At 31.2% G+C, this 14,872-nt stretch overlaps 2 protein-coding genes across 2 annotated transcripts in view; one reads left to right on the top strand and one right to left on the bottom strand.

Annotated features, from left to right (window-relative positions):
- The window catches only part of dpy (fibrillin-like protein dumpy), an 85,503-nt gene extending 73,922 nt beyond the window's left edge, over positions 1-11,581 (top strand). Inside the window, exons 151-178 of the mRNA XM_035883992.2 lie at positions 14-337; positions 431-736; positions 818-1,117; positions 1,253-1,576; positions 1,981-2,304; positions 2,502-2,822; positions 2,915-3,184; positions 3,258-3,446; positions 3,554-3,907; positions 4,004-4,216; positions 4,302-4,499; positions 4,575-4,769; positions 4,880-5,248; positions 5,335-5,547; positions 5,627-5,818; positions 5,904-6,116; positions 6,197-6,379; positions 6,443-7,030; positions 7,117-8,064; positions 8,154-8,522; positions 8,629-8,781; positions 8,866-9,114; positions 9,196-9,342; positions 9,436-9,680; positions 9,787-10,057; positions 10,149-10,387; positions 10,483-10,669; positions 10,757-11,581. Coding sequence (XP_035739885.2) covers positions 14-337; positions 431-736; positions 818-1,117; positions 1,253-1,576; positions 1,981-2,304; positions 2,502-2,822; positions 2,915-3,184; positions 3,258-3,446; positions 3,554-3,907; positions 4,004-4,216; positions 4,302-4,499; positions 4,575-4,769; positions 4,880-5,248; positions 5,335-5,547; positions 5,627-5,818; positions 5,904-6,116; positions 6,197-6,379; positions 6,443-7,030; positions 7,117-8,064; positions 8,154-8,522; positions 8,629-8,781; positions 8,866-9,114; positions 9,196-9,342; positions 9,436-9,680; positions 9,787-10,057; positions 10,149-10,387; positions 10,483-10,669; positions 10,757-10,995 — 8,123 coding nt within the window. The 3' untranslated portion in view covers positions 10,996-11,581. The remainder of the gene's footprint in view (positions 1-13; positions 338-430; positions 737-817; positions 1,118-1,252; positions 1,577-1,980; positions 2,305-2,501; positions 2,823-2,914; positions 3,185-3,257; positions 3,447-3,553; positions 3,908-4,003; positions 4,217-4,301; positions 4,500-4,574; positions 4,770-4,879; positions 5,249-5,334; positions 5,548-5,626; positions 5,819-5,903; positions 6,117-6,196; positions 6,380-6,442; positions 7,031-7,116; positions 8,065-8,153; positions 8,523-8,628; positions 8,782-8,865; positions 9,115-9,195; positions 9,343-9,435; positions 9,681-9,786; positions 10,058-10,148; positions 10,388-10,482; positions 10,670-10,756) is intronic.
- Positions 11,582-12,020: 439 nt separating this feature from the next.
- RtcB (RtcB RNA ligase) lies at positions 12,021-14,685 on the bottom strand. The gene is made up of 11 exons (XM_035883903.2): positions 14,624-14,685; positions 14,324-14,423; positions 14,041-14,236; positions 13,836-13,966; positions 13,644-13,770; positions 13,455-13,561; positions 13,237-13,396; positions 12,976-13,151; positions 12,768-12,902; positions 12,527-12,691; positions 12,021-12,436 (listed from the first exon to the last, which is right to left on the bottom strand). The coding sequence occupies exons 2-11, from the start codon at positions 14,417-14,419 to the stop codon at positions 12,209-12,211; spliced, it is 1,521 nt and encodes a 506-aa protein (XP_035739796.1). The 5' UTR covers positions 14,420-14,423; positions 14,624-14,685; the 3' UTR covers positions 12,021-12,208.
- Positions 14,686-14,872: the final 187 nt, after the last annotated feature.

Here is a 14,872-nt window from a genome sequence, read left to right as displayed (position 1 = left end):
CTTCTTCTTTTAGCGACTATTGATTTCCCGAAACCTGAAAATCCATGTATACCATCTCCATGTGGACCATTTTCATTATGTCAAAATTATGGAGATTACCCATCATGTTCATGTTTGCAAAATTACATGGGTACACCTCCTAATTGTCATCCAGAATGTTCAGTCAACTCTGATTGTATAAGTAACAAAGCTTGTATTAGAAACAAATGTAAGGACCCATGCCCTGGATCTTGTGGAACAAATGCTATTTGCACTGTAATCAATCATACTCCATCTTGTACATGTCCCAATGGATATTCTGGAGATGCGTTTAGCAATTGCGTTCCTGTTCCCATATGTAAGAAATTTAAAATTTACTTACAATGTGTTTTTGATAATCGATTCATAAAAAATTGTTTTTCACATATGAATATATCCCAATATTCTATAGTTGGACCACCGGAACCACCTGACCCATGTAATCCATCTCCATGTGGATCGAATGCTATATGCAATAATGGACTTTGTAAATGTATTAATGAATATCATGGTGATCCATATCGTGAATGTAAGCCAGAATGTGTACAAAATTCTGATTGTCCATTCAATAGAGCTTGCATAAATAATAAGTGTATTGATCCTTGTATCGGTATATGCGGTAAAAATGCAGAATGTACTGTCATTAATCATATACCAACATGTAGCTGTCTCCAACAATATGAGGGTGATCCTTTCAGTATCTGTAAACATGTTCAACGTAAGTCTTTATTCATTAATTATTCCAACAAATATTTATTGGATAAGAAGCATTCGAATCTAATTAAATATATGACCATAGCCCGCAAAACACCTTGTAATCCTTCACCGTGTGGACCCAATAGTATATGTCACGAATTCGGCGAACAAGCATCATGCTCTTGTCTTCCTGGTTATAATGGAGTACCACCTAGTTGTAGATCGGAATGTATTATCAGCTCCGACTGTGAACAAGACAAAGCTTGCATCAATAATAAATGTCAAAATCCTTGCGAGAATGCTTGTGCTTACAATGCATTATGTATGGTTCGTAATCATAATGCTATTTGTAGCTGCCCTCATGAATACACCGGTGATCCATTCGTCAATTGCTTCCCTATGAGTAAGTTTGTTGAACCTTTACCATTCTTACACAAGTTACTAAGTAAAAAAAAGTTCAATTATCAAACAGTACACAAAGTTTCCTTAAATAGAAAATCTATAACAAGGAAATAAACCTAAGAGTCTTTTTTGTTAGAACGGCCATACGAAGAACCCTCAAGAGATCCATGCAAATCATCACCATGTGGACCAAATGCACATTGCACTGTATCAACCGAGCAGAAACCCTTATGTACCTGTTTACCCACCTTCATAGGATCTCCACCAAATTGTAGACCTGAATGCATTATAAATACTGAGTGTCCAACCAACCAAACATGCATGAATAAAAAATGCAATGATCCTTGCATTGGACTGTGCGGTATTAATGCAATTTGCCAAGTTACCCTCCACCAAACTCGTTGTGATTGTCTTGAAGGATACACTGGAGACCCACTTAGAATCTGTTCCATAATTATGAGTAAGAAAACTTAAAAATTCTTTCAACATACTACAGTAATGTAATATTTTTTTACATATAATATCTATATATCAAATATCTTATATATTTCAGTTGAGTATGTAAATATTGTATAAATTATATATGCACAAAACGCATGTTACACTATTGTGTACAATAGCCTTTGATTGTACATATATATTTTACTTTAAATTATATATTGAAAACCTTTTTTATTTTGATTGATAATATATATTTAATTTAAAACATTTATATTTTAAATATTGCTTTTCAGTATATGTGCAATGTTTGTAAAAAAAATGCTTGCTATTATTTTTTATTACATAAAATAAGGCAAATTGTAATTAACATATACATAGATAATTTAATTATGGCAAATAATTTATTACTTAATTTAATTACAGAACTTCCTAAGCCTCCGTCGAATTTAAGTCCATGCAGTCCATCACCGTGTGGTTCCAACGCTTATTGCCAAGAAAGAAATAACGTCGCTGTTTGTGAATGTTTACCAGACTATAGAGGTGATCCTTACCTAGGTTGTCAACCAGAATGTTTATTGAACTCCGATTGTCCAAAATCTCAAGCATGCGTCAAAACAAAATGTCAAGATCCTTGTATTGGTACTTGCGGGATTAATGCAATTTGTACCGTATCAAATCACATTCCTATCTGTTCATGTCAACCACCAACTATCGGAGATGCATTCACGCATTGCTTTATGCCAGAAGGTAATAGCATAAAATATTTACAGAATTAAATATAAATATATATATATATATATATATATATATATATATATATATATATATCAATATAATTCTTAATTTTAAATAATACTTTTCAAATAAATACGACAAAACTAGCTAATCTTAACTTCTCAAAAGTACATTATTTATTAATATTAATATATGTTTTTTATATTTAGAACCAACGAAACCAAATCCATGTCATCCTTCACCATGTGGTCCAAACACTATATGTGAAACAGTACAGGATACAGCAATTTGCAAGTGTCTTCCTAGTATGTTAGGCATACCTACAGATATAACAGGTTGTCGTCCTGAATGTATCGTTAGTTCAGAATGTCCAGCTGATAAAGCCTGCATGAACAACAAGTGCATCAATCCATGTTTACGAAATGTATGCGGAATCAAAGCAATGTGTAAAGTTCTTAATCATAGTCCATTATGTAGTTGTATTCCTCCATTGATTGGTAATCCATTGTTTGAATGTTATCCACAATCTGGTAAGTATATTTTATTATTATTTCATATAAATATATTATGAAATATGATATACTAAATATATTATGTAATATGATTACATTTATTGTTGTAGAAATCGATCCATGCAGTTCATCACCTTGCAATTATAACGGCGAATGTAAAGTAAGAAATGACGTCGCCTATTGCATATATCCAGAATGTATTATAAATTCCGACTGTCCACGTGAAAAAGCCTGTTTGGCACAAAAATGTAGGGATCCTTGCGTCAATGCATGTGGAATAGATTCTATTTGCCAAACTATTAATCATAAACCAGTATGCTCTTGTCCAAGTGGATTCATGGGTAATCCCTACATAAAATGCATGATTACTACTCACGAAGGTAATATATAATACATAAATTATATAAATATTTATATTATATGAATGATCAATTAATTATTACAAATTTACAGTGCCAAATGTAGAATGTATACAAAACTCTGACTGTACGAACGATAAAACTTGTTCAAACAATAAATGTATAGATCCTTGCACTGTCCAATCATGTGGTTTCAACAGCCGTTGCTATGTTCAAATGCACAGAGCCATTTGTGTCTGTAACGAAGATTTCACCGGTAATCCACAACAATATTGTCAGAAAAGTATGTATCAGTATAGTAATTTATAAAAAAATAATAACTATTTCTCATGACAAATACCATTTGTATATTTAAATAGTATATTAAATAATTATAATTATTTATTTTAGTTGGATGCCGTGGTGACAACGAATGTTCATTGACTCAATCTTGTATCAACAATGAGTGCATTGACACTTGTCAAGTAATGCAATGCGGTATTAATGCATTATGTACTGCAGATGGTTATCACAAAGCTCGTTGTTACTGTCCTGACAAATTTTTGGGCAATCCTTATCAATTATGCAAACGACCGGAATGTATCACTGATAATGATTGTGCATCTTCATTGGCATGTCAGAATTTACAATGTATAGATCCATGTTCTTGTCCTTCATCCGCTCAATGTTTCGTTATTAATCATCGACCAAGTTGTCAGTGTCCACCTGGTTACACCGGTGATCCTTATACATCATGCACTCTAGGTAAATAAATCTTTGATTTAGATTAAAAATATAAGATGAAGAAATATCTTATCATGCATTGTAAACGATATTTGTAAAACATATTTTTTTCTTTAGAATTGGAAGAACATGTTCCCGAATGTCAAACTGATGTAGATTGTCCTAGCAAATTAGCATGTTTCAATGCAATTTGCAAAGATCCATGCGTAGAAACAAAACCATGTATCTCCAGTGCTAAATGTAGTGTTGTAGATACTTTACCACTGAGAACTATGATCTGTGAATGTCCGCGAAATTTCATGGGAGATGCAACGGTTGCCTGTATTCGAGGTATGACATTATTAATGACGATGTTTCTTTTAATCTGATCAATGTTTTATTTTTTTGATGTATGATCAATGTTATTTTTTTGTAGTTGATAAACAAATTGAAGCAATATGTGTAAGTGATTCTGAATGCAGTTCAGATATGATATGTTTAAATCAACGTTGCATCAATCCATGTGCTGTTAATCCGTGTGCCTCCAATGCCGAATGTTATGTAGAAAATCATCGTCGTATTTGTCAATGTCCTGCAGGACATACTGGCGATCCATTTGTAATATGTTTCGATGGTAATAAGAATATTATAATGTACACAAAATTTTATGAATTTATTTATATTAATCATAATATATTTTTCTAAATAGAAAACAACACGCTGCCTAAATGTGAATCTAATTCGGAATGTCCATCTAATAAAGCATGTATAAACCGTTTATGTCAAGACCCCTGCTTAAGTAACAGATGTGGTTCAAATGCAGAATGTATTGTTAATAGACATCATCCAACTTGCCATTGTCAAGAAGGTTTTGCAGGAAATCCACAAATACAATGTTTCAAACGTAAGTACTATAATATATATTATATATATTATATAATATATAATATAAATTTTATTTATAGATTGATCATAATATTCCCTTAATAATATTATATTGTTTAAAATTTTTAGCGGAATGCAACACAGATCATGATTGTCCTTACGATAAAGCATGCCAGAATGGCAATTGTTTCGCACCTTGTCTTCTTAGTGAAATTACATGTGGCCGAGGAGCAGAATGTATAACTGCAGAACATAAAGCTCAATGTATTTGTCCACAAGGCAAACAAGGTCATCCATATGTCGCGTGTATTTCAACAATATGCCATTACAACGAAGATTGTGCAGATCATGAGATTTGTGACAGGTTGAATAGAATTTGTCGACCTGTTTGCGACGTTGAGACATGTGCAGAAACTGCTATTTGCGTTGGACAAGATCATCAACCCAAGTGTACATGTCCAACAGGAACATCAGGAAATCCATACGTGAAATGCAATCGTAAATTATTTTATTGACTCAACATATTCATATTTTTTATTGTAGCTTCAATATTTTACTTCTATATTAAATTTTTATTATTTCAGGAATAGAAATTCAACCTGAATGTCTAGAAGATATAGAATGTCAATCGAATTTAGCATGTATTAATGCACAGTGTCAAGATCCATGTGGACCAACGAACATGTGCACGCAGGATCAAGAATGTAAAGTTTTAAATACTATTCCTCTTCGTACAATCATTTGTTTATGCCCGCCTAACACAATTACAGACATCAACGGAAACTGCATAAATATAGGTAATACTTGATATCTAAAATATACATAATTAAATTTATATATAAATTAATTTTAATCATATATTTGTTTGACGTACAGAGTTGAATAATGTTCAATGTCATTTGGATCAAGATTGTAATGATAATGAGAAATGTTTAAGTGGACGATGTGTTGAAGCTTGTAACACTATACAATGTGGATATAATGCTCAATGTAAATCCACTTATCATACTGCTACCTGTGTATGTGCTTCCGAATTTACTGGCGATGGTTATATTGAATGCACGAAAGGTATACTGAATTTTTCATTTATATAACCAGTATTCTTTACAACTTAAACAAATTACAAAATGTTATATCATATATTTATTTCCAGTTACATTCCCACCATTACCACCAAATCAACCGGAATGTTATAGCAACAGCGATTGTGTCCAAGATAAACAATGTATAAATTCTCTTTGTTTAAATCCTTGTATTGCTACTAAACCTTGCGGAAAGAACTCTTTCTGCCATGTTGAAAATCATGATTCTATTTGTAAATGTCCACAAAGTTACATTGGCGATCCTAGAGTAAATTGCATACCACGTAAGTTAACTACTGTTAAAAAAAATACTATAACAGTATTGATAAAAAAAATTTAATGACAACAAAAATTATTGTTACAGCTAAGATTATTACGGAATGTTCGTCTAATAGCGATTGTGCAGGAAATACTGCATGCTTTAACGGTGTTTGTATAAATCCATGCAATTGTGGATCAAATGCAAAATGCATTGTAGCTAATCATTATCCGTCATGTGTGTGTCCTCATGGTTATTCTGGCAATCCTCAGCTTGGTTGTTTTAAACGTAAGTATTTCTGATAATTTTTACGTTAATACAGTACAAATAATAATTAATTTTTATTTACAGTTGATTGCGAGTCTGATAACGAATGCAACAATGCAGCAACTTGTTACAATGGACAATGCATTAATCCTTGCATCTTAGACAACAAATGTGCCATTAATGCAGAATGTTACGGATATAACCATCGTTCAGCTTGCCGTTGTAGTACTGGCTATGTTGGAAATCCGCAAATACATTGTGAAAGAGTAGAGTGTAATAACAATTACGATTGCCCACAAAATCAAGCATGTAAAAATGGACGTTGCATTGATCCCTGCGTCGAAAATTCTCCTTGTGCTCAAAACGCACTTTGTTATGTACAAGCTCATCTTGCTTCTTGTCGTTGTCCAATAAACATTCCTTCAGGAAATCCATATTCATACTGTGAGCGTCATCCTCCAGGTGCAGTGGACGAACCAGAATGTAGAATCGATACAGATTGTGGTGAAAAATTAGTATGCATCAGAAATGAATGCATCGATCCATGCCCTGTATTAAAACCATGTTTAGAAAATGCTCGTTGCGATGTCTTAGACACCGTACCTGTACGAACTATGACTTGCACATGTCCAGAAGGATGGATCACACATATCGATGGAATATGTAGACCAAGTAAGTCAATAATTCGTTATCTTTTAACAATTTCTACCATAATTTTTCATAATTCGTTATAACGTTACGAATTTTGTATTTTACAGTACAATTAACAAACATTGGAGCTTGTGTTACAAATGACGAGTGTAATGACAACGAAGCTTGCGTGAATAGACAATGCCGAGATCCTTGCAATTGCGGTACCAACGCAATCTGTTTCGTAAGAAATCACAAACCAATATGCTCTTGCAAAGAAGGCTACCAAGGCAATCCTGAAATTGCATGCGTTTCGGTAGAATGTCAACAAGATTACGACTGTGCTCTAGATAAATCCTGCAAGAAAAACTACTGCGTTGATCCATGTTTACTGTCAGACCTGTGTGGTTTAAATGCCGAGTGTTACGTAAGAAACCACATAGCTGATTGTCGTTGTCGCAAGGGATATTATGGTAATCCTTTGGACAAATGTCGAGTTATTGGTTGTCACAGTAACGGAGATTGTCCTAGCGAACATTCATGTATCAACATGCAATGCATCGATGCTTGCCTTCACGACAATCCTTGTTCTTCACGTGCCGAATGTAAAGTTCTAAATCATATCCCAATTTGTCGCTGTCCAGTTCATTATACTGGCAATCCATATATCCTTTGCAAGTTGGAAGAACAACCTGAATGTAGAGAAGACAGCGATTGCCCAGACAGATTAGCATGTTTCAATCACAAATGCGAAGAACCTTGTCCAATAATACAACCTTGTACTCCGCCATCAGAATGTAGAGTATTACCTACATCTCCAATAAGAACGATGATTTGTGTTTGCCCAAGCGGATACGTTAGTAGTGGTAGTGGAACATGTCAGCCTACAACACCAATCGTTAAAATCGAATGTACAAAGGATAATGACTGTGCTCAGGACAAATCTTGTATCAATGGTATATGCAGAAATCCATGTTCATGTGGTCCTAATGCAATTTGCAATGTAGTCGATCATAAGCCAGTATGTTCTTGTATCTCGGGCTACGATGGAAGCGCGGACATTGCATGTACCGAAGGTATACTATTAAAATATCTTACGATTACTAAATCATCTTTCAATTTATTATTACGCAAATTTTCTCTAATTATATATTCTATGTTATAGTCACCGGTTGCCGTACAAATGACGATTGTAGCGGAACACACGTATGTGTTAGACATAATTGCATTCCTGCTTGCTCATCCACGACAATATCTTGTGGAAAAGGAGCAGAATGTCGAGCTATAAATCACAAAGCCATTTGCGAATGTCCACCAGGCTTGAAAGGCAATCCTATCGTATCTTGTGTTTTATTAGGATGTAGAAGCAATACGGATTGTCCCACAAATAAAGCATGCATTAACAATCGTTGTGAAGATCCTTGCATATCCAATCCGTGCACTGATAAAACTGAATGCAATGTATACAATCATGTTGTTGAGTGTTCTTGTCCACCAGGATACATTGGTAATTCCAAATCTGGTTGCGTTAAAGGTAGAAATTACATACTTATAAAAAATATTATATAATTCATGTTATTACTACCAAACTTATTTTTGTTTATACTTGTTATTATAACGATTTTATTATTTACTCATAGAAACATGTAAAGCAGATTATGAATGTCCACCTCAAACAGCATGCTTTGATGGAGAATGCATCAATCCTTGCATCAAAATTGCACCTTGTGGCATAAATGCTATTTGTAAAGTATTAGACACAGAACCAGTTAGGACAATGATCTGTGATACAAGTAATTTATTGTATTTTATAATTATATTATTTTATAATTATGTTATTTGTCGTGTTTTATAACATATATTTATTCTTCTTATAGTAAATGTTTGTTCTTCTGAGAAAGGGCAAATACGTGACGAGTATGGTAATTGCGTTTGCCCACAACGCATGGCTAAAGACCAACACGATATTTGTATACCCTGTCACGAAGATACTGGAATGATCATTAATAATCAAGGATATTGTACTTGTGCCTTAGAGAAAGGATTTTTGATAGATGAATACGGTCGCTGCATATGTCCAACTCAAGATGGATACAAATTAACTGGCAATGGATATTGTAAACTCGGTAAGTACGCAATTTCTATATTTAATTATTTCCTTTAGCTTTATATAAACTTTATATTAATAAATATTAATATCATTACAGTCGGAATAATAGAATGCAGAGTAGATGACGATTGTGCAGATAATAGATATTGTGAACAGACAACAAAAACTTGTGAAGATCCTTGCTCAAAAATAGTATGTAGTGTAAATGCATTTTGCAATGCAACTAGACATCAAGCTCATTGCTGTAAGTATAAAAAAAAATGATTAATATATATTATTATAGATATAGCTATAGCCTGAAAGTTTTAAATAAATTATAATTATATTCTCTCCACAGTTGTCAAAGAAAAAACACCCAAAACAGATTTCCCCACACCAGACATGGGCGTCAGTTGTTTATCAGATGGAGTCCAAGTTGAAATATATTTGCAAGATCACGAATTCGATGGTGTTTTGTATGTTAAAGGCCGTAGCAAAGATGAACAATGTAGACGTGTTGTTTCGATACCTGCTGAAACTATCCATAAAACTGATATAATATTTAAAGTTGCATTTGGCAATTGCGGATTGATACATGTAAATGTAAGTATTCTTCAAAAATTCTTAATATATATAATGTTTACTTCTTAAATAATTTAATTTAAATTTTTCCTTCTGAATATGTTTAATATTATGATTTAATTAACAGGGACAAGCCAGTTTCATACTTGTTGTTCAGAAGCATCCAAAATTAGTAACGTACAAAGCACAAGCCTATCACATTAAATGTATATATCAAACTGGTGAACAAAATGTTACACTTGGCTTTAATGTTTCAATGTTAACTACTGCTGGTACTATTGCAAATACTGGACCACCTCCAACGTGTATAATGAAAATAGTTACTCATAATGGAAATGAAATAAATTCTGCTGAAATAGGAGATAATCTAATGTTACAAGTTGAAGTTCAGCCATCATGTATGTATATTTTCGGGAGATCTATTATATAGTTTTACTAGATAAATCATCATATCGAACATCTAATTTTTTTCATATTTTTCGTCCATAGCAATTTATGGAGGTTTTGCAAGAAATTGTGTTGCCAAAACTATGGAGGATAATTTGGAAAACGAATATATTGTAACAGATGAAAATGGATGTGCAACAGATCCAACAATATTCGGAGAATGGCAACAGGATCATGAAACTCAATCATTAATGGCTAGTTTTAATGCCTTTAAGTTTCCCAGTAGTGATAATATCAGATTCCAATGTAATATACGAGTCTGCTTTGGACGATGTCAGCCTGTAAATATTTATTTAATAATTATTATTATTTTTTTGCGGAATAAATCCTAACAATATAACAAATTTATTTAATTATAATTAAATATCAATTTTAGGTAAACTGCCGAGGATACAACGCATTCGGTCGCCGTCGTAGAGATGTTGAAGCTGAATCAAATGATACAGCCTTAAGTGTCTCTGATGGTTACGAAGGACAACTTCGTGAAGAGATAACAATTGAATCGAACTTAATATTTACTTTGGAAAGAAGAGAAGAAAGATTAACAGCAGATCCGGCTGAAGGTATAATATTTAATTATTTATATTAACTACTTAATACAAAGATCAGGAACTTTTTCTTCATTAACCATGTAATATTATCACTTTCAGTTCCTTCCGCTCAAAGAGTAGAAGATATTTGTGTTTCTATGGTTGGATTTATCATAGCCTTAGTTATAACAGCACTTTTAGCACTAGTTGCTGTCGCTATTGCTGTGTCATGCTGGTTAATGGCATACAGACGTCAGCCAAAGACTGCTGGACCACTGCCACATCCACCAGAGTTTCCAAATCCTCTGTTCACTACTGAATCTGTAGCTGAACCTCCTCCTGATTATCACTTATCATAAGTTTTTTAGTATAATTATTTTATATATAATATAATTTTTTATAATTATATCATGGAATGCATTTCAGACCATTCTTCCTAACTTGGTCAGTCTTGTATTTCTAAATGCAACTCCTCCAATGACTATCTTTTTTACATATGCTCTCAAGGGTTTACATGATCAATGTCACTATCCTGTATAAAAATATTACTGTTATGAAGTATGTATGTATTTTCTATTTATGGTGACGGGGTTGCTTTCATTATCTCTCTATGTGTATACATGAAACATAATCTTATTTGTCATAAACATCATCCTCTGTATTATTTTTTCTAGTCAGTGGAGGATTTGTTATACACACACAAATACACGAAATCGCGAATTTATTTGCGTGTAAAGTCAAACAAAGTAGTCTAATGTAATTTTTTTTATTATAAAAATAGACAATTGTACATTTTAACTAATGCCAATTAAATATATTGCAAATGTTTTTTCAATCAGATGTTCTATAAAAAAAAGTTTAATTACATATATGGATTAATCTATGTGGCGAAATCACAATGCCAAATAATTGTGAAAATATTATAAAAATATTTGTTGACAAATTACTTTAAATTTAGAATAAAGTATATATATATATATATATATATATATATATATATATATATATATATGTATACTTATATAAATATATATATATATATATGTATACTTATATAAATATATATATATATATATTTCTATTTATATATATACAATATAGTAGAAAATAAAGTAGCAATAAAATTTAATAACATTAAACATGTAACAAACGTATCATATACGAACACTTGTAATGTAATAACATTTGCGATAACAAAATTAAAAACGAACATTTTGAAAATAATTGTGATGTTTATTAAATGCATTTATACTCTAAAATATGAATTTTACATTTAATATAGTACATGGCTTCCTTAAATTGTAAAAAATACTATTTTATCACAACATAATCAATCTTAAAGACTGTACAACATACTTATCTTTCATTTATAAGTTACATTCGATTGAAAGAATTTATATTAAGGTAAGTGTTAATATAAAATAATTTTAATTTAATTCGAATTATTTAAGTAAATTCATGTAATATTATATTCTTTAATATCATCGATCATTGAATATCTAATGGAGAACTCTATGGCATATAATTTACATTAGATATAAAAGCTATATATTAATATACATTTTATGTAAATTATCCTTTAATAACTGCTATTGGCCTCAGTTTAATACATTTTTTAGAAATACCAGCTGAATGACATGTATTTACAACATCCGTTACATTCTTATATGATTCTGGAGCTTCTTCCATAACTAATTTTGGTGAAGCAACTCTAATAGATATTCCTAAACTTTCTAATTTGTTTAATACATCTTTATAATCCAAATTTCTTCGTGATTTTGCTCTAGACAAGGCACGACCCTAAATATATCACAAAAATTAAATTAAATTTTTTTATTAAAAATAATGCTACTTTATTGTATATATTTTCAATGTATTTTAAATACTTACAGCTCCATGGCACGTAGATCCAAAAGTTTCTTGCATTCCTTGTTCAGTTCCGGTAAGAACATAACTACATGTTCCCATTGTACCACCAATTAAAACTGGTTGACCAGTTAATTGATAATCTACAGGAATCAATGGATGATGAGGTGGAAAAGCCCTGGTTGATCCCTTTATCAAAAACAAAATAATTTATCTTCTTTTTCTTCTATTATTCATAAAAAACATGTTATACTACAAAACTTACCTTTCTATGAATTAAAAGTGTTTTTTGTTTGCCATCAACCATATGTTCTTCTATTTTAGCAACATTATGCGATACATCATAAATAACATGCATATCCAAGTCATCTGGAGAAAGGCGAAATTGTTTTGCAAATGCCTGAAAATATAATAAAAATAAAAAAGTTACACATAATATAATATCATTTACTTATATGTTTATAGGTACGAACCTGTCGTGTGAGAAATGTCATAGAACTTCGATTAACCCATGCAAAATTAGCAGCAGCTGACATAGCTTTTAAATAATCTTGACCCTCCTGAGATTTAATATGAGCACAAGCAAGTTGTCTATCATTTGTTTCGATATTATCCCTTTTCATAGCTTTTTCCATTTGTACAAGTGCATCTAAAATATAAATAAATTATAGATAATTAATTCAGTAAAATAAAGAAACATGTATTTTATCTTGTTTTTTTTTTGTCTAAAATACCTGTGGCAACTTGATGTCCAAAGCCTCTGCTTCCAGAATGAATCATAACACAAATTTGGCCCTTTTCTTCGATACCCATCTTACATGCAGCCCATTTATCGTAAATTTCATCTACAACTTGAATCTCAGCATAATGGTTTCCTGCGCCTAATGTACCTAACTAAAATAACATAAATGTTATTACAATTAATATAATACTAATGTAACTTTAAATTTACCTGAGGAAGACCACGTTTTTTTGCTCTTAATGATACTTTCGAAGGATCAGCATTTAACATTCGACCATATTCTTCACAATGTTCTTTATCTTCTGCCCAGATATAACCTATAATCGATATAAAAATGAAAATTATAATATCGAAATATTCCAAAACACATTTCTTATTAAATTTTAATTAGATATTTACCTTCTCTCAAAGACCAATCCATACCCATCTCCAATGCCTCTTCTAAATCTCTTGCATTCATTGGTATGATTCCTTTAGATCCAACTCCTACTGGGATATGGTCAAACATACTTTGTGCAAGTTGTTCCTATTAAATGCAATATTGAATTTATGTATAATTTAAAATGCAAATAAAATAAAACTATATAATACCTTAATAGGTAGAATTTCATGTTCAAATAAATTTGTTCTTAACAAACGAACGCCACAATTTATATCAAATCCTACTCCACCAGGTGATACTATAGACTTTGGATCATTTAAATCAAATGCTGCCATATTACCTGTATATAAAATAAATATATTATACATATGGAAAGACAAAAAAAAATATAAAAAGAAAGAAAATATATTATACCAATGGCAAAACCATATCCGGAATGAACATCAGGCAATCCAACTGATCTTCCTACAATTCCAGGTAAAGCAGCAACATTAGCAATTTGCTTCATACCAGGTAGGAAACCTCCAACTGTTCCTGGCCTACATGCATTTCGTAATTCTTCAAACATTAGACGTTCTAATGTATTGTTGACATAAAATATGCCTTCAACCTTAAAATTCATGCCAATTAAATATTTTTTTCTTTCTTTAATAAAATTTTTAATAAAATCATTTTAAAGAATATATATCATATGTACCTTCATATTTGGTTGAAAACCTTTTTTAATTCTCCAAGACCATTCATTAATTTTTTCTAAATATTTAAGTTCTTCCTGATACTGTCTAACAACCATTTTGCTAAAAATAAAATGTAAATAATTGTAATATTTAATATAATTATTTATTATATGATGTAATATAAGTATTAATGTAATAACGAAAGTAACGATTACAATTAAAAAAAAAATATTTAATATTATAATATTAAACCTACAATAGTTATATATGTGTATAAATATTAATTATAAATAATTAATTAAATTATAACTTATACGTACAATTGTTCTAAACAAACTTGTAAAAAGCCGATTACTCTTATAAAATCTTGTAACAATCGCCCAAAGTTATTTTGACAGTCTAAAAAAATAGTCAGTCTTACCACGTTTCAAATATTACTAGATAAAATCTGTACCAAGCATGCGCAAATACCAAAATGTTTCTACGCATGCGCCGCAATATATAACTTAATTTCATATGTAATATAGAATATATATATATATAATATATAATATATATATATGTTCCTT

This window comes from Vespa mandarinia, chromosome 12 (genome assembly GCF_050613455.1).
Source record: "Vespa mandarinia isolate Hongniang chromosome 12, ASM5061345v1, whole genome shotgun sequence".
Lineage (NCBI taxonomy): Eukaryota > Metazoa > Arthropoda > Insecta > Hymenoptera > Vespidae > Vespa > Vespa mandarinia.
The sequence above is the reverse complement of the archived record's forward strand: the minus strand, read 5'-3'. Positions and strand labels throughout refer to the sequence as shown.